Source organism: Rhinatrema bivittatum, chromosome 8 (genome assembly GCF_901001135.1).
Source record: "Rhinatrema bivittatum chromosome 8, aRhiBiv1.1, whole genome shotgun sequence".
Lineage (NCBI taxonomy): Eukaryota > Metazoa > Chordata > Amphibia > Gymnophiona > Rhinatrematidae > Rhinatrema > Rhinatrema bivittatum.
In genome coordinates this window covers 84,264,353-84,290,875 of record NC_042622.1, presented here as the reverse complement: position 1 = coordinate 84,290,875, position 26,523 = coordinate 84,264,353, and the positions used below count along the sequence as shown (strand labels likewise).

Genomic DNA, 26,523 nt, shown 5'->3' with positions numbered 1-26,523 from the left:
CATGGAGCAGTGGTTACAATCCTAAACTGAAGGCGAGGAGATAACCTGCACAAAGCTGCAGTTACAACCCTAAAGAGACGGTGAGGAGTTAACCTGCACAGAGTGGCAGTTACAACCCATAAACAAAAGGCGAGAGAGTAACCTGCACAGAGCAGCAGTTACAACCATTACTGAGCAAATTGGATGGGTTATTTTGGGCTTTATCTGCCATCATTTACTATGTTACTCTGACCAGAACTGTGAAGAAATGGTATGACAGGTTCCTCATAGCTGTATTAGAACTGGAGATAGTTGGACTCCCTGAGGCTGTGATACCTTTTATTGAACCAACATGAAAATTATCCAAAGATGAGCTTTTGAGACTCCATTGATCCTTTCTTCAGATGCAACTGTAACTCTGAAGGAAGGAATCACATACATCTTGAGGGGAAAATGATGTATGTGGATCTCAGAAGTATTCTGGGTGCGGAGCATGAGGTACTGATTCAGCTTCCATCCCACTACATATTACAGGTCAGGCCTAAGGCTACACTGGGATGAAAGCTGTAAAACCAGAACTAAATGAGCATCTCACGATCTGAAGTTATACTGGAAACACTGAAGAGCAGAGGAAACACAGAGGAGTACGGGTGTCATTGGTGGGACAAAGGAAAGCTGATTTTGCATAGTTTTGCCTATGAAGAAAAGAATTCCTTGGCACAATGTTACGGGAGAGGTGATTATCACAAAATGCTTTTAATACAAAAAAGCCCTGCCTACTGAGTGACAGGAATGTGACTGACTGATTTGCACCCAAAACAACAAGTTCAGCTATAAATGTGTGCATTTGTAAATTATGTATGAATATATAGATATATCTTTGTACATGTTTATATATAAACAATTTTATGATTAGGACGAGGACTCTGCTCTCACCTTAACTGCTGTGCTTACCACAAAGGGACCTCCTGAAGTGCCGGTAGGAGGCCTCACTCAGCAGCCAGCTGTGGTGCATCCCTCCTGCCTGTGAAGTCTGAGGTTCCCCGCGATTCTAAGTACAGATTTCAGAGGAATGGTGGGATGGGAGGAGGCCATCCCGGGGACCACTGGGGTTTGAGTCAGAGGTCAAAAGGGTTGGGGGGGGGGGGGTGAGAGATCTGGGGCAGCTTTCTTTTTGAATGAGGTGTGATGGGAGAGAGGAAGGTGGGACTCGGAGGTCCAGGGCAGTTTTATTTTTGGAACTGGGTTCGGTGGGAGGGATCAGAGGTCTAGCGCAGCTTTCCTTTTTTAATTGTGGCTACCAGTGGTGGAATCAATGGAGATCAGGACTCCAGGGGAGGGTCTGTGAGCACAGGACCAGCCAGATTAGGCTTTCCATTGCAGGGCCTAAATTTGGCCAGCCAAGTTAGGCGGCTAGTGCTGAAAAGCCATACTAGCCAGTGAATTTTCTTTTCCTGCTATAAATCCACCCCTGGACTGCCCAGAATTTCAGCGGCTAAATTTAGACTACTGCTGGTGGAGGGGTACATTTTCAAAGCCTTTGATCTATCGGATAGACCCCCTTTGAAAACTGACTCCAAAGTAAATAGCAGACAAGACACATTCTTCAGAAAGGTGGAGTCTGCTTTTTGTATATTCTAATAATCAGTCCCTGATCCTTGGGTAGAGCCTGTTTCTAGCTGATCTCCGACTCTGATTGCTCTGTTCTGTTTCACTTGGAGGGAACCATTCACCTTTGTTATAACCTGGTCCAGTAAATTCCAATTCTATCTAACATTCTATTTATAATATCATTAGCGGAGGTGATCAACCTACAGCCAGCGGATATTTTTAATGTGGTCCACACCGATGAGTTGGGTCCTGACCTGTGGCAGTTACAGCAGGATGTGTGTGGCTGGAGGTGGCTGCGGCAATGTTCCAGAGGAGCTGACCGCTGAAGCTCCTCAAGCTGTCAGCGGGCTATCCCCCAACCCAAACCTTTACTGGCCTCCACTGTGAGCCTTGGGCCAAAAGATTTGCCAATCTCTGGCTTGTGGTGCCCCTATTATTTAATATAAAGGAATTCAGAGACCTACAGTACATTATCTTGCTCCAGGCCATAGGCCTCCCTATAATTTTATTATTGTAATAGAATACAAAAAAGTATTCCATTCCAATAACAGAATTTTAAAAAGCATAGTGTGATGAAGTGTACTGACAACACCCTCATTCTACCTTAAGGAGCCCGCTGGCATAAGAGGCTTAGAGAGACAACCCAGAACAATTTTCTGGAGTGGTACAGAGGACAGACCTCAGCAACGAACTTCTGAGACACAGGACTCAGCCTCCGAACCCAGTTTCCAGATGCCAATCTTTGTCCACGTTTTAACTATGGACAGAAAGGACACCTATCGGACGTTTGCCTGATGACCCAGCCAATGCCAGAAAAGGAAGTGCACATACTTAAAAATAATGCTCTGAAGCAGCGATGATCTGCAACCTGAAAAAAAAGGGGGAATCTGGAGAGGCTTGAACAACCCAGAAACGGAGCCATGCAGACCCTCTTTTTTTGTGTATTTTATGCGGAGTACGGGCATAAAGAAGACTGCTGTCCATATAGGCAGTTGAAACCAAAGAGTCTTTAAGATAACCTGGTAAGGCAGAAACCCGAACGGACCTACGGGATTGTTCTTTCTGTAAAACAGAAGGCCATGCAAAGGAAGAACGTCCTTGGCTTGATGACCTGGACTGCAAGCACAAGTTAGTGGAATAACGTGAGAAGGAGCAAAGCGGCAATTTTGTGGGTGCCCAGCGTGCAAGACTTAAGGACTTTATAATCCAGGTGGAACCGGAGGGAGCCTCTATCCAGGCCTTGATAGATTCCGGCTGTAGAAAAGTACTCATTTGTCAGGACTTACTGTTTCAAGGACATATTAATAAGAAAATAGACAGAAACTTGTATGTATGGGGATGAACAGAAGTGTTTAACTTCTCACGTCTCAAGCTGTATTAGAAGCAGCTGCCCTCTCTGAGCTTCCATACCTAGTAGTCCTGGGTTGAGATTATCCCCATTTTGCAACATTATGGAGACAACTTATGGGTGTTGGGGACTATACAGCTGGAGAAGGGAGGCACTTGACACAGAGCCAGGGTGTGCCCCGGGCAAGTCTGGATGCTCGACTGGGCATGGCCGAGCTGAGGGGGAGGGTATGTGATGAAGTATACTGACAATACCTTCATTCTACCTTAAGGAGCCCGGTACAAGGTTTTAGCCCAGTTTTCCTTAAGGCAGAATGCTTCACTTGGAGGGAACCATTCACCTTTGTTATAACCTATTCCAGTAAATTCCAATTTTGTATAACATTCTTATTATAGTATCCATAGCAGAGGTGATCAAACTACAGCCAGCAGATACTTTTAATGTGGGTCCTGACCTGTGGCTGGAAATGGCTGCAGCAATGTTCCAGAGGAGTTGACCACTAAGGTTCCTTGAGCCCCACCCAAAACCTTTATTGGCTTACACTGTGCTTTTGGGTCAAAAGGTTTGCCTATCTCTGACTTGTGGTGTCCCTATTATTTAATATAAAGGTATTCAACCGAAAACTGAAGGGAGGTTCCCTTCACTCTAGCATAAGAACCCAGACCTAGGAAGGCTTGTTAGGCCCCAGGGAGCTGGTAGGACCTCATGATACATCCAGGCGGTGGACGTTTACCCGTTAGTTGTGCCTGACGCAAGATGAGCTGCGATCTTGATTCTTTTATCTTTGAAGCACTGTAAATAAATACCTGCATCATAACTAAGTTGGTCCAGTCTTATTGTATTTCTAAACGGTTCCTGCGGCTGCAGCAGGCCCAAATATGCTACACATGGGTTAAACACAGAGGATCCCTAGTGGCAAGAGAATGCTAATGGGGTATCCTACACAGAGTGGAAATTACAACCCTAAATGACACATGGGAGTAAGGCGAGTGAGTATTGGGTTTCATGTAGGAATCTGCAAATCTTTGGTCTTTTATCTGTCGTCATGAGTTACAAGGAGTATCCTTTTAAACTCTCATATATACGCCAGACACAAGGAGGTACAACACAGCTCAACGACCTTCTTCAGTAATATTTACTAAACATGAGAAATTACTATCCTGAAGTAAGCCTTATGGACCACTCTCCAGCCCAAATGTCGAGCTTAACTTGTCAGATCTCTAACCCGCTCTTCTTCCCCGACAGAGGGAGAAAGCTAGTCGGGGCACGGGAAGAAAACACAGTAAGTAAATAAGAAAGGAGAACCGGTGCATGTTCTGTCATTGCAGTTTTATTTATTTATTTCTTTTTGACAGTTACTGGTTTCAGGAATGTTATTTTGTTATCCAAGAGCCGGAAGGCACAGAGCATCCACGTAGCCCTACTCTCCAAAACTTAGGACAATTACAAACTACAGGCAGAGATTAGGGACATGACTAAAAGAGACAAGCAGAGAGGAAGGTGGGAAAAGAGAGGGCTGGCATGAAGGAGCGAGGGAGGGGAGGGAAGCGGTAAAAGAGAGAGGGATGACATGGAGAAGAGAGGGAGCGGAGGGAAGGCTGTGTCTTATCGACTTGCTTTTCATTCACTTTTTATGCCTTGTGACCTTGCTCTGCAAGCGGTGATATTCCTTTAGTCTATAAAGGAGAGAAAGAAAAATTATTTAAATTAACATATAGAATATGTAGTCAAAGAAATTAATTTAATTTAGGTGGAATGGGGGGGGGGGAGGGGGGAGGAAGGAGGAGGGAGGAAGCTGCTTGTTAAGAAATGAAGAATGATTTCTATTTTCCTTTCCACTTATCACCATATAATTAATTTCTGTTTGAGGAAAGAAAACCCCCCTTCCCCTCCATGTGTGGCTATTAACAGGTAAATGAAAAAAATAAAGAACTTATTATTTTAATGTACCACATTTCACAAGCCTCTGTGAAATCCATGAGGAAAGAGGAGAGGGAAGGAGAGAGGAAAGAGAGGGGCAATGAGGAGGAGAGAAAAGGAAGGAGTGAAAGAAAGGAGTTGTTGGGGGAGAAAAGTAGAGGAGCTGGAGATTTTTTTTTTATTTAGATTTTTATAGTCTGCTTTTCACACTTTTTTCAGCACTTCCCTATCCCCAGAGCGTTTACAATCTAAGGGGCCGATGCAATACAGTGCGCTCAGCACTCGGACACGGGTTAAATAGGCGCTAATCCACCCCCTAATGCAATAGGGGGATTAGCACCTATTTAACCTGCGTCGGACGCAGAGTGAATGTAATAGCGCTCATCACATGCAAATGCAAATGCCTATTACTCTTTCACTCCGCATTCAAAAAAAAAAGTGTGCGTCCTAGACACACTTTAGCTCTCAGATATTAACGCCTGCCGGACATTTTCATTACTGGCAGACGGCCGGTTATGAAAACCAATGCTGAGTTTACCAGCGTCGGTTTTTGTAACCGGCAGTCGTGGTGGGGTCACGTTAGCAAGGAGGTGCTAAGGTCGCCTGCTTTCCATTGCATCGGCCCCTAGGTTTGTGTCTGAGGCAATGGAGGGTAAAGTGACTTGCCCAAGGTCACAAGGAGTGACAGTGGAACTTGAATCCTGGTCTCCTGGTTCGTAGCCCACTGCACTAACCACTAGGCTACTAAGGGGCCGATGTATTCAGCACCCACTGTCATAACGTGCCCCCAGGCACCTCTCCTGGGGTGCGATGCAATATTTAAATTAGGGCTCGCGTTGTGGAAGAGGCGCTAGGGGCGATTGCGTGCCCCTAACGCCTCATTGACAGCGCAAGCTAGAAAGAGATCTGCTATGGTGGCTGTCTGCCGGTTAAGAAAACGGACACTGAATTTATCAGCGTCCCGTTTTCCTAACCAGCGCACATGCAGGGGTTAGGAAAATGGACGCTGGTTAATTCGGCGTCCATTCTCCCAACCTGACTACCGGCACCAGAAGGAATGTATAAAATCAATATAAAAGTGTCGGGTACTTAATATTAATTTATTCACTTCTTCACTTATTGCGGATTGGTCCCTTTACTGTCACATGTCAGTGAAAGGACCAATCGCCTTTCAGAAGGCTGTCCTGAAAGGGGATTGGTCCTTTCACTAACAAATGTCAGTGAAAAGGACCAATGGGCAATAAGTGAAGGAGTGAATAAATGAATATTAAGTGCCTGACACTTTAATATTGATTTTATACACTCCTTCTGGTGCCGGTAGTCAGGTTGGGAGAATGGATGCCGAACTAACTAATCCCCTTATTGCATAAGGGGATTAGTTAGTGCCTCTACAACCCGCGTCTACCTGCAGGTTATACAGTGCACTGGGCTCAGCGTACTGTATTGCATCGGCCCCTAAGAGAGGGAGACAGACAGTGATAGAAGTGCGTGCAGAATGCAGGAATACCTCAGTCTGTGTACCGACCTGTCTAAAGAGGGCTTGGATGCTGTGGAGGCAGACCCTGTAACTACACAACAATGACACCTATGACTGGGGCAAAGGGCTCCAGGAGAGTTGCCGAGATGGCTGGGTTATAAAGGAAAGGATGCAAAAGGGAAGAAAATGTGGAAAAACTTTAGGTTATGTGAATGAAGGCTCATGGACTGTAACCCAGTGGGAGCCAGTAAGGACTAACCTGGAAGCCCGAGGGAACAGCTGGTCTTAAACAATCCATGGGGAGGAAAAAGTAATGTATGTGTGTAAACTGACCGTCTAAGGTTTTCCTCCCTTGAAAGTGCTAAAAGTGCATATGCTGTTCCACAATGCGCATACTTTTAGCAGCATTTTGGGGCAGATTCCCAAGGGTGTGTTTTACTTTCAAGTGTACAAATGTTATTTTTCATAAAAATATCTAACTGCACAAAAAAACAGACGCACAGGTCCACGGAGACTTTCTCTTTGAAATTTGGTAGCAAGTCCACCAGTAAACTATACCCGCAGACTTTATCCCACAGTGGACAGTCCGAAAATTACTCCCTAAATAAAGAGAATGTGTGCTGACAGCCAGGGGTTGCCTGTAGCTGGGATGCTGAGATTTCTAACTGGTTCCAGCCCCAGTGACTGGCGAACCACGCTCAGTCCTGTGCAGTTAACAGATAATGAAGCTCACACTTCCACTGTGTCATGGACACAATGCAACAAGAGGATTTTCAGGAGTGACCTAAGCACCAGTCACAAGCTAGGAGTGGAAGATCTTGCACAGTGACCCTCACACATACAAGTGTAAGGTCTTGCACAAATGGTGAATCTCACTCACACACACACACACACCATGAGTTCAATGTCTTGCATGCACAGTGACTCTTGTGCATATCACGAATAAAAGGTCTCATGCATATGGAGACTCTCACACACATACCACAAATACAAAGTATAAGTGTATGCTGACTCTCACATATACTATGAGAGCAAGTTCCTATAAGTATAGTGACACTCACAAACATACCATGAGTCCAAAGTCTTTCACATACAATGAACCTCACACACATCACCAGCGCAGGTTCTTGCATGTACTGGGTCTCTCATATGCATTCCATGAGCACAAGCTCTCACATGTAGAATGGCCCTCACATATACTACGAGCATAAGCTCTCACATGCACAACACTACTCAGAAATCTACTATGGCACATACAATGACTTTTATGCATGAGTGCACGTTCTTGCATACACATATCATAATAAGCCTGAAGCCTTGCATGCATAGCAACTCTCACAAACATATCATAACAAGCTCATGTTTTTGCAAGCACAGTGATTCTCACCTACACAACATGAGCACACGGTCTCACACGCACAGTAAATCTCTCATGCACACCATGAGTTCAAGCTCTCTGACACACAGTTTCACTTTCACACATATCAAGAGCACAAGGTCTGTATGTAAATGGTGACAGTCACACACCTTAAGCAAACAGTCCTGAGTGCACGCTGAGTCACACATACTAAAAGAAGTGTAGAAGTGCTGGAAGGTCAGGGTAGATGTAGGATTTGAGTGACTTCCCTCACCTGACTGAGTTGATTTTGATGAATCCAGATGCATCAGATGGCTCGTAATCACCTTGTACATTCATACTGAGAAGGGAAAACATAAGAAGATGGTAAATGGAAAAGCAGCTGACACATAAGACCAACTTTTTCTACTTGTGTTTAATGTCTAATGGCATCAGAACCAGAACGAAGACCAGAGCAGTGTCAGGATTAGAGCAGGGTAAGAAGAGTTTATTTGGGGTACATCTGTCTCCCTGCTCATCAGCAAAAGATCAGGGGATGGTGCAAAAGAGAGAAGAAAGTGACTGAGAGACACGCTCACACAAACAGAAACACACTTCAACATGAATACAACACAGAATGCTGCAAACTTCAGTGAATGTTTAGCAAGAAACTCCATTGCTACCTGGAGTCATTCCCAGAATTCCAGAGCATTCCATGACCTATTGTGACATCTGCTGCAGTTCACAAAGACCCTTGCTCACCTTCCACGCCTTTCAGGTCAGTTGTAGAGCTCTGGTCTCTCCAGGTGTGACCTGCTTTAGTGCACTATCTGGGAGTACATCCTTCCACAACCTATTCCCTGCTTCCCTCCCCTCCCCCTGTGATCTGCACCTCCCACACTGACAATTCTGTGTCCCTGAGCTATTCAGCACTACAAAGCATGTTCAGCAGTGTGACATCTTAACTGCACAAAGCACACGGCTTCCCAAAGCCCTCAAGAAAAGAGGCTGGTTTGTCCTCCCTGCCTTTGCAACCCTTCTTTGTCAGAACAAATAATGGCGAGGGAAGGGAGGGAGTGCACTAGAGTCAGAAAAAAGCTCAAGGTCTTTCATTCTACCTTTGTCTTTTGCTTCTGGTTAAGGTTTTTATGCTTTCTTAGGGGACGAGACCCATGCTTGGTGTAAATTTCACTGCTATTTAGTGAGGGCTGTAATGTCCCCTTCAATCTCATCCTTCTAAAGGATCTGTGATTGGGACTATCCCCAACCCAACTTCCACAGGACCCCCACCCAAAATTCAATGGGAGTTGGCGTGGACTCAGAAGAACCCTCACTTCTCACTCCTCAGAGCCTGGGATCTCTGATTTAGGCTTCTCCATTCTCACTCTGAAGGAACGGTTTTGCATAGAATATGTACAAACTCTGAAACCATCCAAACTGGTAGATGCATAGAGTCAAAACCAGTAACAGATTTCAAGAAAACCTGGGGTAAGAACAAAGAAGTCCATATTCAGATGGTGGCTGGCTAGCAAAGTTACCTGGATAAACATATCCAGCTACTTTGCTGGGATATTTAGTGATGCGCCTGTGCCACTGAATATACCCAGCTATGTCAAAGTTAGCTGGATAGGTTTAGGACAGCTCTTCTGCAGTCCTAGAGTTATCCAGTTATGTAAGCCAGATAACACACTGAAAATCTGCATTTATCCGGCTAACTTAGACAGATAGCCGACTTCACCCTGGAATGCTCTTGCCCTGCCCCCAAACTAACTGAATAACTTTTTAACTGGATAAACAGTTATCTGGTCGGTATAGTCGGATTTTTAAATTCTACCATATATCCAGATGAGTCCAAACTTAGCTGGACAAATGGCACCGATTATGGACTTCAAAGAATCTGAAAGGGCAGAGAGGTGAAGGGAAAGCCAGAGATCAACTGGGATCTATAGCCAGGTTCATCACCCTGGACAATGCAAGGCGAGTTGGAGGTAGGGTCCCACTTCAAAGTTCCAGCCATAAGGGAGGATGGCCCCCCTCCAATGTGCTGTCCAGCCATGGAAGGGGGTAGGGGCAATACCACCCTCCAATGATGCATCCGCAGAGATGGATCCTGGCCAGCAGCTTCATCAGAGGTCCCCGTCTTCCCACCAGGGCTGATGATGCTTGCTGTTGGCACCCTGCTCTCTGACTATATGCACTGGAGAACCTTTGGCCTGGTGCCCTAGACAATTACCCATCTACCCTCTTCTTCCAACAGTTCTGTCTATTATAACAGGAAATAAATTGGGCTTTGTGCTTCTTGTCTGCCATCATTTTTCTCTGTAAGCTGATGATTTACTGATCAGAGGGCAGGGAGAAGAGAGGTAAGAGTGCCATGATTTTACATTCAGACAGGAAGATGACTGGATACAGAAGGGCAATAAACAAAAGTTTTTATGTGGGTAAATATGGTTTGATTACAGCCCCCAGACTTACTAACAGGCCGATAAAGTACAGTGCGCTCTGGTGGAGCGCACTGTTAACCCGCGGTTGGACGTGCGCTTTTGACGCGCTAGCTTTACCCCTTATTCAGTAAGGGGTAATAGTGCTCCTTGTGACCTTGGGCAAATCACTTTACCCTCCACTTAGATTGTAAGCCCTCTGGGGATAGGGAAATACCTACAGTACCTGACTGTAAACCAACGTGATATCTCAGATTGAATGTCGGTATATAAAAATAATAAATAAATAAATAAATTCAGTGAGGGGTAATAGCAAGTCGAAAACGTGCGTCCAACCCCCCCGAACCTAATAGCGCCCGCAACATGCAAATGCATGTTGATGGTCCTATTAGTTATTCCTGCACGATTCAGAAAGTAAAATGTGCAGCCAAGCCGCACATTTTACTTTCAGAAATTAGCGCCTACCCTCGGCACCAGGAAAGTGACTTAACATCATGGCGATATTAAGTCGAAGGTCCCAAAAGTAAAAAATAATTAAAAATAAAAAAATTTAAAATCAGCCCGTGGCTTGCGGGTTGAAAACCGGATGCTCAATTTTGCCGGCGTCCGGTTTCCGAACCCGTGGCTGTCAGCGGGTTTGAGAACCGACGCTGGCAAAATTGAGCATCTGCTGTCAAACCCGCTGACAGCCGCCGCTCCTTTTACCGCGGGCCCTAATTTGAATAATTTTATTTACTGTATCGCGTGCACAGGACACTGGCCTGTGCGCGCGCCGGGAAAGCGGGCGCTTGCCCGCTCTCCCGCGTTTCTTTCTGTATTGGCCTGTAAGGGAATAAAGGAGGTGTACATTTACCCATTGGAAAAAGTGGTAAGAGTTAGACTGGGGGAGGGAAAGCAAGTGCAGTAATTGCATTTTCCAGTCACCACTCTACTTTATGGCACATACATTGCACCTTCTTCAATGCAGGAAGTATGTGGGTATTCTTTACCTGTGGTGCACATGCTGGCCCTCAGTTTCAAGGAAAATCACCAAGGAGTTTCCTTTGAAAATGAGCTTGCAGTCCCACAGACAATATTAAAACTGCCCTCAGAAAGGGTATATTCTGAGATGAAGGCCATGCCACAGGCTTGGCAGTGCAGCGTCATATTGCAAGTGCTGAGCTGTGAAACTTGAGGGTCTCCATCTCAAATCACTCAAACCTGATGGTACTCACTCCAGAGCTCTAAGGAACTCAAAAATGAAATTTCAGACCTGCTACTGATAATCTGCAACCTGTCATCCAAAGTAACACCAATTTTCAAAAAGGTCTCCAGGGGCTACCCAAGTAACTACAGACTGGTGAACGTGACATCAGTGCTGGGTAAAATGGTGGAAGCTATTGTTAAAAACAAAATTATTGGTCATATGGATAAACATGGCATCCCTACTCTCTTAGCAACCTTAAATAACTAACAACTCAATAATATTAAGATGCAGATAGCAGTCCACCAGTGAGATGGGGGTTGTCCACTGCTTTGCACCAAGTGCTACATGTATGATTATTTACCAGTTGATGAGAGGTTATATATTTGCACCTGGTACAAAGAACTCCTGGCTCTCAAAGAATAAATCCAGAAGGGCAGATCTCGAGGAGCTGAGGCAGACAGAGTATACAGGGCCAGATTTTAAAATCTACGCCCGATTTTATAACATGCGCATGGTATAAAATCCGGGGTCGGCGTGCACAAGGGGGTGCATACTTGTGCAACTTGCGCGCGCCAAGCCCTAGGGGAGCCCTGATGGCTTTCCCTGTTCCCTCCGAGGTTGCTCCAAAATCGGAGCGGCATCAGAGGAAACTTTCCTTCCGCCCCCCCCCCCCCCCCCTTCCCCTCCCTTCCCCTCCCTAACCCGCCCCCCCAGCACTACCAACCCCCCCCCCCCCCACTAACCTTTGTTCCCCAAGTTGCGCCTGCCAGCCGAGTGACGGTGCGCGATCCCCCGGCACGGCCGCTGTGCCGGAGGCCTCAGTCCCGCCCCCGCCCTGCCCACTCCCCGCCCCTTTTTTCAAGCCCCGGGACATATGCGAGTCCCGGGGTTTGCACGCGTTGCCGGGCCTATGCAAAATAGGCTAGGCGTGCGCAGGAGCGTAATCCTTTTAAAATCCGCCCATTAGTGTTTACTGCTTGCCCCTAGTCATAAGGTTATCTGTCCTGCTGATTCTAGAGAGAGACTTTTTTCAGTGGCAGGTGCCCTTTTGTAGAATCACCTTCCAGGCCTGTAGCAAAACTTTTAGGAAGCAGCTGAAGTCCCACTTATTCAAACAAGCTTTTTATTAAGCAGGAATGAGTATAATCAAGGCTTGAATACCTCTGGATTACCGATGATGTGGGCATGCTACAGCAATTAGAGTGTAATTACTCCATTGTATTATTTTTAAGTATGTGTAATGTAAACAATTGTTTATTTTATTTTTATTTTATTATGTTGATATTTTTTTGGTGACTTTTATAAATGTACACATGGAAGTCGGCCAAATCTTTGCATGGTGCTGCCTATGCATTTTTCAAAATAAAAAATAAATAAATAGAGGAGGCCTTCAGGGACATAGTAGAAGAGCAGTCCCACTTCCAGCCTGGCAGTCCCTGTGCTTCCTTGGAGGAGCAAGGTGACCAGGAAAGATAGCACCACCCTAGAATTGATCTTATAGCAGGGACCTGTCCTCCAGCAGTGCAGTATCCTCTTGTACTGAGGATGGGTCTCCAGGGACATATGCCCAGGAGGAAAGGGTTAGGAAGCCATTGTAGCTGGCGTTTCAGTCATTAAGATAGATAGTTGAGTGGCTGGTGGGCATGAGGGCCTCTGGATAGGTTTCCTTCCTGGGAGGAAAGTGGCAGGCTTAATGCACCACCTAGATAGGATTTTTGAGAGTGCTGGAGAGGAGTCAGCTGTCATGATGCATGTTGGCACCAATGACAAAGGAAGGTGTGGGAGAGAGGTTATGGAAGTCAAATTTAGGATTTTAGGTAGAAAGTTGAAATCCAGAACCTTCACGGTAGCATTCTCAGAAATGCTCTCCATTTCACCCCAAAAGCAGGCAGAGTACTAGAGTCTCAATGCGTGGATAAGGCAATGGTGCAGGGAAAAGCACTTTAGATTTGTTAGAATTGGGCAAAATTTTGGGGAAGGGGGTGTCTATTAAAAAAAAGGAGGGGCTTCACCTTGTGGAGGAGCATATACAGGAAGCCCTCTGAATAGTGTAAAGCCCAGCTGTCTGGTCCCGGTCCACATTAAGACGGGAGCATTATGGGTACCAGGTGGCTCCCAGAGCAGGATATAATGTAAGCTCAGAGGGGAGCAAGAAGAGGCTCGGGGCCCTGAAAGGAAGATAATAACCATGAGCAGAGAGTGGAGGCAGCACCTAGAAAGCAAGAGTGTTAAATGTTTTATCATGATGAAAGGCTATGTGAAGTGTTGAAAATTTGAAGCACTGTTAATATAAAGCACTGAGAAAAGCCTTGACCACTTATGTGTTGTGCTACACACCTTAACCAGGGTGAAATCTAACTGATGGTGCTAACATTTACAAAGGAGATAGAGCAGCTTTTATATTAAATCATAGGGAAAAGGCACTAGTTGCTCAGGAATGCATGGTTCAGAGGGAGGTATCTTCAAAGGATACTAGCATAATAGGGAAGTCAGAATATCCCAACAGAAAGGTTTTGATGATGTAGAAGTAGCCCAGATGCATTTAAAAAGCGCAGATAGAGATAAATAATTCCAAACTACCCATTTCAACTGCTAGACAGGTTGTAAATAAAATTAAAAAACATACTCTAAACTGTCAGTATATGAATGTCAGAAGCCTAGAAAATAAGATTTGAATATATGGTGCTAAATGAAGCTGTAGAGACATAACAGGCATCTCAGAGACCTGGTGGAAGGAGGATAATCAATGGGACACTGTGATACCAGGGTACACATTATAACAAAATGATAAGCCGGGTCAAATTAGTGGAAGGGTGGCACTACATGCTAAAGATGGCAAAGAGTAAAAAAGGAATAAAGTCCTGCAGGAGACAAAATGCATTACGGAATTCCATGTGTGATAGGGAAGAGTATAGTGGTTGGTATATACTACCAGCCATCTGGCCAGAAAGAAGAGACAGAATGAAATATTGTTACGGGACCGGGCCGTGCCCCGGTCCCTCCACTCACCTTGGGGCCGCCCCGGCCCGTGCGACGCTCTCTGCAGCCCCCGGGGCCTGTCCTGCTGCCTGCCGCGGCATCTCCACCGCGAGGGAGACGCCGCCGACTCCCGTCGCTGGCCCCGCCCCCCAGGCGCGCGCGCACGCGCGGTCTCCTCTCTTAAAGGGGCCAGCACGGGAAAACCAGGGACTGCCGGCAGATGACGTCAGACGCTGCAGGGTATATCACCCTGCAACTCAGAGAAGATCTTCGCCTTGCAACAAGGTTCCTGGTCTCCGGTTTGTTGTTGCTGCGTTCCTGGATTGCTCTTCGTTCCGACCCGGCTTGTCTCCTGACTCCTCTCCGCTTCATCCTTGGTTCTGGTTCTTCGTCCCGCTTCTGCTCCGCCCTCCTTGCTGGATTGATTCTTCTGGACTCCGACCTCTGGACTGGCTTTGGACCGCTCTCTGGACACCGACCCCTGGACTGGCTCTTTGGACTCAGACTCCTGGACCGGTTTTTGGATTTTCTTCAACTTCTCTACAGAGACTACCTACGACCTGCTGGAGGTGCCAGCCATCTGGAACCTACGATCTGCAGGAGGCGCCTGCATCCAGACCATCTTCAACCTTCAGGGAGTCTCCTAAGTCCCAGCGGCCGTTGTCCCTATGGGCTCCTCCTGGGGGGACTCCGGCTTCCAGGGTGAATCTCCAAAAGTCCCAGCAGCTGGACTCCTAAGGGCTCCTCCCGGGGGAGTGCCGGTCTCCAGGGTGAAGATTCTTCAATCACCAGGGTCCAACGTCGTCCGTCCTCCCACTGGGTATCGAGTCCTTGGTCGCATAGGACTCCAGCGTAGTCCAGTATCTCAGCTTGCTCCGAGTCTCCGAACCGCCTCCTGGTTGGGTCACTTGCTGTGGACCTCTACAGCACTCCATCCTCTGTCCCAACCGGCTCAAGGGTCCACGAACATAACAGTTTGCAAGGCCATGGACTCGGCGGACCTTGCAGGCTTGAAGGCCATTCCCGGTATAGCCCAGAGGCTACAACAACAGCAAGCATGCCTCGATACCTTGACGGCAACGGTTCAAGCATTAGCCGACCACGTCGGTGGAGCCACTGCTGCCAGTTCTACGCCGTCCGGAGCTGGTCCCTCCGCTGCAGCTACCATTCCTGTCCAGATGCCAGCACCTTCATGGTTCTCAGGAGACGCAGAACGCTGTCAAGGATTCCTGCACCAGTGCTACATTCGGTTTGACCTTCTCCCACTTCAGTTTCCTACTGACAGAGTTAAGACCAGCTACATTATTTCTCTACTGGATGGGAAACCTTTGGCCTGGGCCTCCAATCTCCTGGAACGCCAGGATTCCCGCCTGTATAATCTGATCCACTTTGTTTCTGCTTTTAGGCAGGTCTTTGATGTGGCCTCCCGTAAACCCACGGCTGCCTCCGAGTTGCTCCAGCTGCGACAGGGCAATCGGCCCCTAGCGGAACATGCCATGGAGTTTCAGACTCTCGCTGCAGAGTTAAATTGGGGAAGCGACAGCTTACATGGTATTTTCCTGGAGAGTCTCTCCCCGAGATTACAAGATGAACTGGCCGTCCGCGATCTTCCTGATGATCTGAATGAACTTATTGACTTGGCTGGCAGGGTGGACTGCCGCATCCAGCGTCGCTTCCGAGAGAGGAGGGCGGTTCATAGACCTGCCGCTTCTGGACCCGCTCCGTCCCCCCAGGGAAGTTCCCAGCTAGCCTCCTCTGGAACCCAAGACGTTGAACCCATGCAGGTGGGTCGAGGACCTCTCTCCCAACAAGAAAAAAGGAGACGTCGCTCACTGGGCCTTTGCCTATATTGCGGTGGAAGAGGCCACTTCATTGCCCAGTGTAGCGAGCGCCCGGGAAACGCTCGGACCTAGGAAATAGTGGGGAGCTTCCCCTAGGTCATACCACTACTGACTCCCCGTGCTTCGTCCCGGTGACCTTGCTTCTACCAGAGGGAGAGTTTGAGACTCAAGCCTTAATTGACTCTGGCACAGGAGAAAACTTCATCCTTCAGGAGTTAGCTCGGCAACTCCAGATTGGGGTACGACCCCAAACTCCCCCGCTTCGCATTTCCTCCATCCAGGGAGGACTTCTTCCAGGAACCATTTCTACGCGCACCCAACCGCTCACCTTACGTACTGGCGTGCTGCACCAGGAGGAGATTTCCTTCCTCATTCTGGAGAAATCTATGCATCCTATCATTCTAGGAATACCCTGGCTTCGGAAACACTCACCTGTCATTGATTGGGACTCCCTCCAGGTGGCTTCCTGGGGGCCAACCTGCTTTCGCTCCTGCCTGACTAAGGTGCTTCGAGCCCAGGTGCTGCTCCTGACAACTCCCTTGGCGCTACCTCCGCACTATCAGGAGTTCCATGATGTCTTCTCCAAGGAGAAAGCTGAAATTCTTCCCGAACATCGCCCATTTGATTGTGCGATAAACCTTTTGCCCGGTACTACACCCCCACGAGGTCGGGTATATCCCTTATCTCTTCCTGAGACTCAAGCTATGTCTGCATACATTTGGGAGAACTTGGAACGAGGGTTCATTCGGCCATCTAAGTCCCCGGCAGGAGCCGGCTTTTTCTTCGTGGCCAAGAAAGATGGGTCACTCCGCCCCTGCATAGACTACCGGGGTTTAAACAGCATTACCCGCCGTGATCGGTACCCTCTGCCTCTGATACCGGAGCTCCTGGACAGGCTACAAGGGGCCAAGGTATTTACTAAGCTGGATCTCTGTGGGGCTTATAACCTGGTGTGGATCCGTCCTGGAGACGAATGGAAAACCGCATTCAACACAAGGGACGGTCATTATGAATACTTGGTTATGCCCTTTGGCCTCTGCAACGCTCCAGCGGTTTTTCAAAAACTCATGAATGAGGTTCTCGGAGACATGCTTCACTCTTCGGTCATAGTTTACTTAGACGACGTACTTATCTACTCCAAGGATTTGGAAACGCACTGCCAGGAGGTCCGACGAGTACTACAAAAGCTGCGAGATAATCAATTATTCGCCAAGTTGGAAAAGTGTATTTTCGAGCAGGATTCCTTACCCTTCTTAGGGTTTATTGTATCCTCCACCGGGTTTATTATGGACCCTGAGAAGGTTTCAGCGATCAAGGACTGGCCACAACCTCTGGGAGTGAAGGCGCTCCAACGCTTTCTGGGTTTTGCCAATTTCTACCGGCAGTTCATTCCCCACTATTCCCAAAGGGTGGCTCCACTAACGGCCCTTACCAAGAAGGGCGTCGACACTAAACATTGGCCGCAGACGGCTATACAAGCCTTCCAGGACCTGAAAGAAGCCTTCCTCCAGGACACCTGCCTCCGCCATCCAGATCCACAAAGACCATTTATCGTTGAGGTCGATGCCTCCGACGTAGCAGTTGGGGCCGTTTTGTGTCAATTATCCAAGAAAGGAAGACTTTTGCCGTGCTCCTATTTTTCCCGCAAGTTCTCCTCCGCTGAAAGGAACTACGGCATAGGGGACAAGGAGCTACTAGACATTAAACTCGCCTTTGAGGAATAGCGTCAATGGTTGGAGGGGGCCCAACACCCGATAACTGTCTATACCGATCACAAGAACCTGGAATACTTGTGTCATGCCCAGCGCCTTAACCCACGGCAGGCACACTGGTCCCTCTTTTTCAGCCGGTTCAATTTCACCCTATGTTACCGACCGGCATCCAAGAACATCCGGGCGGACTCCCTCTAGCGTACCTCTGAGACTGAAGAGGACTCTTCGCCGCCGCAGTACATCCTGGATCCAGCCAAAGTCCTCTTAGTGGCCGCTGAGGTGGCTCCCGCGGGGAAGACTGTAGTTCCTGTTCGTTCCCATAGGAGAGTATTAGCCTGGGCCCATGATTCTCTGACTGCCGGACACCCAGGAATAGCCAGGACCCTGAATCTCCTATCAGAATTCTACTGGTGGCCACAACTGAAGAGGGATGTTCGTCTCTACGGCCAGTCCTGTCCCGTCTGTGCACGGCAAAAACCCTTGCATAGATGCCCCTGGGGTCTTCTTCAGCCAATACCAGTCCCTACCGAGCCTTGGACTCACCTGTCCACCGATTTTATTGTCGACTTACCAGCCTCTGATGGGAAGACCGTGATCTGGGTCACAGTCGACCGTTTTTCTAAAATGGTCCACTTCGTGCCTCTCGCTAAACTGCCATCGGCACCGGAACTGGCCACCCTCTTTACTCAACATGTTTTCCGCTTCCATGGTCTCCCGTCACATATAACCTCAGACCGTGGCCCGCAGTTTACTGCGAAGTATTGGAAGGCTCTCTGCAGCAAGTTTGGTGTGCAGCTTCACCTGACCATGGCCTTCCATCCCCAAGCCAACGGGCAAAGTGAGCACACCAACAGGACTTTGAAGACATTCCTTCGCTCCTTTGTGGGAGATCTCCAGGACAACTGGGTGTCCTTATTACCATGGGCAGAGTTCTCCTATAACCGGCACAAGCACTCTGCGACGGACCAATCCCCATTTCAGTTGGTCTATGGGAAGGTTCCAAGACCTCCTCTACCTCTATCTCTGATGGTGCCGTCTCCAGCGGTCCTATTGACGGCACAGCATTTGCACCACTTATGGCGAATCACTCAGGAGAAACTCCGTCTGGCAGCGGCCAAGGCTAAGAAATCTGCGGATAAGCCTTGCCGGCCTGCTCCGGTCTTCCTTCCGGGGCAGAAGGTATGGTTAAGTACCAGAAACATTCATTTACGGACCCCGTCTATGCGCCTGGCCCCTAAGTACATTGGTCCCTTCTCAGTACTCGAGCGAGTCGGGGCTGTCTCCTATAGATTACGTCTGCCTTCCACGTTGAGGATCCATAACGTGTTCCACGTCTCCCTACTCAAGCCTGTGATCCTCTCAAAGTTTCATACGAAGCCGCCCGAGCCGGCTGCCGCCACGGCGGATCTTAATGTCACCTACACCGTAAAAGATGTCCTGGATGTTCGATTCCACCACCGCCAGTGGGAATACCTCCTCTCGTGGGAAGGGTATGGCCCTGAGGAAAATTCCTGGGAGCCGTCCTCCAATATCCTGGACAAGAACCTCCTCCGCCAGTTCCATCTCGACCACCCAGGTAAACCCAGGCCTCCAGGGAGGGGGCGTAGGAGGGGGGGTACTGTTATGGGACCGGGCCGTGCCCCGGTCCCTCCACTCACCTCGGGGCCGGCCCGGCCCGTGCGACGCTCGCTGCAGCCCCCGGGGCCTGTCCTGCTGCCTGCCGCGGCGTCTCCACCGCGAGGGAGATGCCACGACTCCCGTCGCTGGCCCTGCCCCCCAGGCACGCGCGCGCGGGGACTCCTCTCTTAAAGGGGCCAGCGCGGGAAAACCAGGGACTGCCGGCAGATGACGTCAGACGCTGCAGGGTATATCACCCTGCAGTTCAGAGAAGATCTTCGCCTTGCAACAAGGATCCTAATGGCGGCTCCGCTGTGTGACCTGTTCAATAGATCCCTAGAAACAGGAGTGGTGCCGAGTGATTGGAGAAGAGCGGTGGTGGTCCCACTTCACAAGAGTGGGAACAGGGAGGAGGCTGGCAACTACAGACCAGTCAGCCTCACTTCGGTGGTGGGAAAAGTAATGGAGTCACTGCTGAAAGAGAGAATAGTGAACTATCTACAGTCCGGAGAATTGATGGACCAGAGGCAACATGGATTCACCAGGGGAAGATCCTGTCAGACAAATCTGATTGACTTTTTTGACTGGGTAGCCAAGGAATTGGATCGAGGAAGAGCACTCGATATCATATACTTGGATTTCAGCAAAGCTTTTGACACGGTTCCGCACAGGAGACTGGTGAATAAAACGAGAAGCTTGGGAGTGAGTGCCGAGGTGGTGACCTGGATTGCAAATTGGTTGACGGACAGAAGACAATGTGTAATGGTAAATGGATCCTTCTCTGAAGAGAGAGCGGTTTTAAGTGGTGTACCGCAAGGATCGGTGTTGGGACCGGTCCTGTTCAATATCTTTGTGAGCGACATTGCGGACGGGATAGAAGGCAAGGTTTGTCTTTTCGCGGATGACACTAAGATCTGCAACAGAATGGACACGCCGGAAGGAGTGGAGAGAATGAGACGGGATCTAAGGAAACTGGAAGAGTGGTCGAAGATATGGCAGCTGAGATTCAATGTCAAGAAGTGCAAAGTCATGCATATGGGGAGTGGAAACCCGAATGAACTGTATTCGATGGGGGGGGAAAGGCTGATGTGCACGGAGCAGGAGAGGGACCTTGGGGTGATAGTGTCTAATGATATGAAGTCTGCGAAACAATGCGACAAGGCGATAGCAAAAGCCAGAAGAATGCTGGGCTGCATAGAGAGAGGAATATCGAGTAAGAAAAGGGAAGTGATTATTCCCTTGTACAGGTCCTTGGTGAGGCCTCACCTGGAATACTGTGTTCAGTTCTGGAGACCGTATCTACAAAAAGACAAGGACAAGATGGAAGCGGTACAGAGAAGGGCGACCAGGAAGGTGGAGGATCTTCATCGGATGACGTATGAGGAGAGATTGAAGAATCTAAATATGTACACCCTGGAGGAAAGGAGGAGCAGAGGTGATATGATACAGACCTTCAGATACTTGAAAGGTTTTAATGATCCAAAGACAACGACAAACCTTTTCCGTAGGAAAAAAATCAGCAGAACCAGGGGTCACGATTTGAAGCTCCAGGGAGAAAGATTCAGAACCAATGTTAGGAAGTATTTCTTCACGGAGAGGGTGGTGGATGCCTGGAATGCCCTTCCGGAGGATGTGGTGAAGACCAGAACTGTGAAGGACTTCAAAGGGGCGTGGGATAAACACTGTGGATCCATAAAGTCAAGAGGCCGCCAATGAAGAGTGGGTGACTCGCCAGAATGTCAAGAGGCCGCCAATGAAGAGTGGGTGACTCGCCAGAATGATGGCTACTGCCTGGAGACAATACCCTTATTCAATAAACGTACACATGCTTACTGTGACTCCAACATCATTCTAGCTTCAACAGCAAGAGGAAATGTGGAATAAAGGATCTGCACTCACAAAGGGGGAGTAGCTGGCTTGTTACGGCGGTTACTACCCCAAACCAAATAAGCCTGTTACTTCAATTTCTATGCAAATACAGCAGAGCTCTCTGCTTCAACGGCAGGGGAGAAGAAAAAAGGGTTCACACTCACAAAGCGGGGAGTAGCTGGCTTGTTACGGCGGTTACTACCCCAAACCAAATGTGCCTGATACTTCACTTTCGATGCATATCCAGCATAGCTCCCTGCTTCAACGGCAGGGGAGAAGAAAAACAACCAATAAGGGCTGTATAACATAGTCTGAGTAAAACAAATAAGCATGGGTGTAGCTTGCTTATTGCGGCGGTTACTACCCCTACTACCCCTAACTTATCAGCTAGATATTCACTTGGATGCAGCTCCATCACTGCTTTCTACATTAATGGTGGGGGTGGAAGGGAAATAGAACCAAGAGCTAAGAGAAACAGATAAGTATGAGAGAAAAAAGTGTGTGAAGCTTGCTGGGCAGACTGGATGGGCCATTTGGTCTTCTTCTGCCGTCATTTCTATGTTTCTATGTTTCTATGTTCCTGGTCTCCGGTTTGTTATTGCTGCGTTCCTGGATTGCTCTTCGTTCCGACCCGGCTTGTCTCCTGACTCCTCTCCGCTTCATCCTTGGTTCTGGTTCTTCGTCCCGCTTCTGCTCCGTCCTCCTTGCTGGATTGATTCTTCTGGACTCCGACCTCTGGACTGGCTTTGGACCGCTCTCTGGACACCGACCCCTGGACTGGCTTTGGACCGCTCTCTGGACACCGACCCCTGGACTGGCTGCGGACCGCTCTTTGGACTCAGACTCCTGGACCGGTTTTTGGATTTTCTTCAGCTTCTCTACAGAGACTACCTATGACCTGCTGGAGGCGCCAGCTGTCTGGAACCTACGACCTGCAGGAGGCGCCTGCATCCAGACCATCTTCAAACCTTCAGGGAGTCTCCTAAGTCCCAGCGGCCGTGTCCCTATGGGCTCCTCCTGGGGGGACTCCGGCTTCCAGGGTGAATCTCCAAAAGTCCCAGCAGCTGGACTCCTAAGGGCTCCTCCCGGGGGAGTGCCGGTCTCCAGGGTGAAGATTCTTCAATCACCAGGGTCCAATGTCGTCTGTCCTCCCACTGGGTATCGAGTCCTTGGTCGCATAGGACTCCACCGTAGTCCAGTATCTCAGCTTGCTCCGAGTCTCCGAACCGCCTCCTGGTTGGGACACTTGCTGTGGACCTCTACAGCACTCCATCCTCTGTCCCAACCGGCCCAAGGGTCCACGAACATAACAAATATAAACAGAAATGAGAATAGGTAACAAATTAGGAAACATAATAATAGTGGGAGATTTCAATTACTCCAATATTGATTGGGTAAATGTCTTACTGGAACATGTTAAGAAAGTAAAGGGTCATGGTCTGGCAGGCTGGACTCAGGGAGCACCCCTGCAGAAGTGGCACAGGGCTGCAAGGCAGGACTAGGGCTGGTCTTCTGCCTAACTAGCCCCCTCCCCCTTAGGTTGAGTGCTTGAGTTCTGGGGGCTGGTTGAACTTTCTTCCTGGTGAACATCATGGCTGGGAGCTGGGTACAGGCACAGGCTGGGAGCAGGGTGTAGGCATAGGCTGGGAGATGGATCCAGGTACTGGCTGGGAGCTGGATCCAGGCACTGGTTGGGCTTGAATCAAGGACAAGGGCAAGGTCTGGAAAATAGACAAGGGACTCAACTGGACTTGGTAGGGCAAAGACCAAACAAGGGCAGGACTGAACAAGGAAAGGACTAAACAAGGACAGGATTGGGCAAGGACCTGACTAGACAGGCAACAGGATAAAAGCAAGCCAAACAGGGCAAGAGACAGAACAAGGTAATTCTAGAAGACTCAGAGGACACAAGGCAGGATAAGCAGTCCCAGAAGGCTACTGAGCAAGGCAGGAGAGTGTAGAAGACCAGAGAACAAGTCAAGGAAGCCTGGAAGGCTATAGAGCAAGACAGGGAGCCATGGTAGGCTACAGAGTAAGGCAAGAGGCCCAGACATACCCAGGCCATTAGGCAAGGCAGAAGGCCTGGGTATGCCACAAGGCCAGGTATAGCAAGATAAGACTGGCCAGGACAAAGAGCCGAGGTGACTCCATGAAGAGGCACAGAGGGACTGGACAGGTTGGGTTAAGTACGGTTAGGGCTGAGGCATCAGATAATCAAGACGGAAGTAATTTGTGCAGCTGGGAGCAGGGCTCGCTGAGGTCTCCTGGTGGAGGGCAGGCTGCATAGCAGGCAAAACCATGACAACGTTTCTAGCAGCTGGTCCTAGAACTGATGAGAGGGGGGGACTACTCTTGATTTAATCCTCACTGCAACGCAGAGCTGGTGTGAGAAGTAATGGTAGTGGGCAATAGTGATCATAAGGCAATCAAAGTAAATATAATCACTATAAAAGACTGTGGTAACTTGAGCAGTAGCAGCTTGGGAAACAGCCAGGAAAACAAAGGAGACAACTCGGGCTGTTTCCTTACCTGCACTTTATTTACAGTGAAATCAAAACAGAAACACAGATGCTGTTCTGACAGTATTCAAACATCAATGGAAACACGTCCTCTCATAGGAAGGATTCCTCTCTACTCTCTGGGGCCTCTCCCAATCCTCTGGGCCCTGGTTTCTTATCCTTGATCTGCAGTGATCCACCCTAGCCCAGAACCCCTTGCTGGGTAGGGACTCAAGGACTGATACAGATAGCTGTGGTAGGTCCTTTAAGGTGTTTTGATGGAGTTTCTGCAATACTTCCTCACAAAGCATTAAGGAAAACTACTGCAATAGTATTTAACTTGAAAAAGGGGGATTATGGTAAAATGACAGAATTAGAAAAAACTATAAGGAATAGTGCAAAGTTAAAAGTTTGCATGCAGCATTCACGCTGTTTAAAAACACCATCTAGGAAGCCTAGATTAAGTGTATTCCACGCATAAAAAGGTAGAAAGAAGACCAAAGAACTGCCAGCATGGGTAAATGGTGAGGTGAAAGACTATTAAAGCCAAAATAACCTCTTTCAAAAACTGGGAGGTGAATATAAATGAAGAACTAGGAAAGAACATAAATACTGGCAAGTCAGATATAAAGCATTAATAAGGCAGACCAAAGAGAATTTGAAAAGAAGTTTTCTAGAGAGGCAAAAACTCAAAATAAAAACCTTTTCAAGTATAATCACAGCAACAAGCCTGTGAGGGAGTTGGCTGGACTGCTAGATGACCAAGGGGCATAAGTGGTGCTTAGAGAAAACAAGGCCATAGCAGAAAAATTAAATGAATTCTTTGCTTTGGTCTTTGATGAGGAGAGTGTTGGGGAGATTCCTATGCCAGAAAAATCCGTTTGAGGCGATGAATCAGAGGAACTGAATCAAATCACTGTGAACCATGAAGATGTAACAGAGAAAACTGACAAACTAAAGAATAACAAATCACTGGGACCAGATGGTATAAACCCCAGAGTTTTGAAAGAAGTAAAAAATGAAACTGCAGACGTAGTACTAGCAATCTCTTAACTTCTCATTCAAATCAGTTACAGTACCTGAAGAGTGGCCAATGTAATGCCTGTTTTTCAGAAGGGCTCCAGTGGTCATCTGGGAAACTACAAACCAGTGAGCTTGACATTAGTGTCTGGCAAACCAGTAGAAGCTATCTGAAGAACAAAATTACTGACAATCTGGACAGACACAGACTAATGGGGCAGAGACAATATGAATTTAGCAAAGGGAAATATTGCCTTACATATCTGTTAGATTTTTTTGAAGGGGGTTAACAAATATATGGATAAATGTGAGCCAGCTGATATAGTGTATCTGGATTTTCAGAAAGCATTTGACAAAGTCCCTCATGAGAGACTCATCAGGAAATTTAAAAATCATGGAATAGAAGACAATGTCCTATTGTGGATAGGTAACTAGGTAAAAGAGAGGAAACGGAGAGTAGAAATGAATGGCCATTTCTTTCAATGGAGAAAGGTAAATGGTTGAGTGATCCAGTGATTTATATTGGGACCAGTGCTTTTTAATATATTTATAAATGATCTAGAAAAGGAAGATAAGAGAGAGGTGATTGAATTTGGAGATGACACAAAATTATTCAAAGTTGTTTGATCACGAACCAATTGATAGGAATTAGAAGAGGACCTTGCGTGGCTGAGGGACTGGGCATCTAAATTGAAGATGAAATTTAATGTGGACAAGAGCAAATTAATGCATATAGGGAAAAATAATCCAAACTACTGGCACATGATGCTGGGTTCCATATTAGATGTCACCATTCAGGAAAAGGATCTTGGAATCAATGTGGACAATACTTTGAAATCCTCAGCCCCATCTGCAGCAGTGGTCAAAAAAGCAAAAAGAAAGTTAGGTATGAGTAAGAAAGAAAAAGAATGGAAAATAAAATAGAGAATATGATAATGCCCCTGTATCAATCCATGGTGCAACTGCATCTTGAATATTGTGCATAGTTCTTGTCTCACCATCTCAAACAAGATATAGCAGAACTAAAAAAGGTAGAGAGAAAGGTAACCAAAATGATAAAGGGGATGAACAGCTCCCCTATGAGGTAAGGTTAAACTGGTTCGTGCTCTTCTGCTTGGAAAAGAGATGGCTACAATAGAGGTCTATAAAATCATGAGTGGCATGGAGCGGGTAGAGAGGGAATGGTTATTTACCCTTTCCAGTAGTACCAGGTCTAGGAGAGAGACTATGAAGTTAATAGGTAACACATTTAAAACAAATTGGAGAAAATCTTTTTTCATGTATTTTTATTTAATTATTTATTTGTTTTATTTATATTTCATTTTTTGGCTCTTCAAAGCAGATTACATTCAGGTACTGTAGGTATTTAGCACACAACTAAACTGTGAAACTTGTTGCCAGAGGATGTGGTGAAAGCAGCTAGCATAGTTGGGTTTAAAACGTGTTTAGACAAGTTCCTGAAGGACAAGCCCATTAATCATTATTAGTTCTGTAGATTTGGGAAAGCCACTGCTTATCCCTGTTTATGGCAGAGGCGTACCTAGAGTATTTGGTACCTGGGGTGGATACTTCTTTGGCAAACTGCCCCTCAATATATAATTTTAAAATTTCCTACACATCGATGAAATATTTCAAAACAGCAGACACATGAAATAACACCCAATAATTAAAACGAATAAGGATTTTAAA

At 47.5% G+C, this 26,523-nt stretch overlaps 1 protein-coding gene across 2 annotated transcripts in view; it reads right to left on the bottom strand.

Annotated features, from left to right (window-relative positions):
- Positions 1-4,248: 4,248 nt before the first annotated feature.
- The window catches only part of ASS1 (argininosuccinate synthase 1), a 230,497-nt gene continuing 208,222 nt past the window's right edge, over positions 4,249-26,523 (bottom strand). For both annotated transcript variants that reach the window (XM_029612119.1, XM_029612120.1), the window contains exons 15-16: positions 7,967-8,032; positions 4,249-4,614 (exon numbers count right to left, since the gene is read on the bottom strand). In XM_029612119.1, the coding sequence (XP_029467979.1) occupies positions 4,563-4,614; positions 7,967-8,032 (118 nt within the window). In that variant the 3' untranslated portion in view covers positions 4,249-4,562. The remainder of the gene's footprint in view (positions 4,615-7,966; positions 8,033-26,523) is intronic.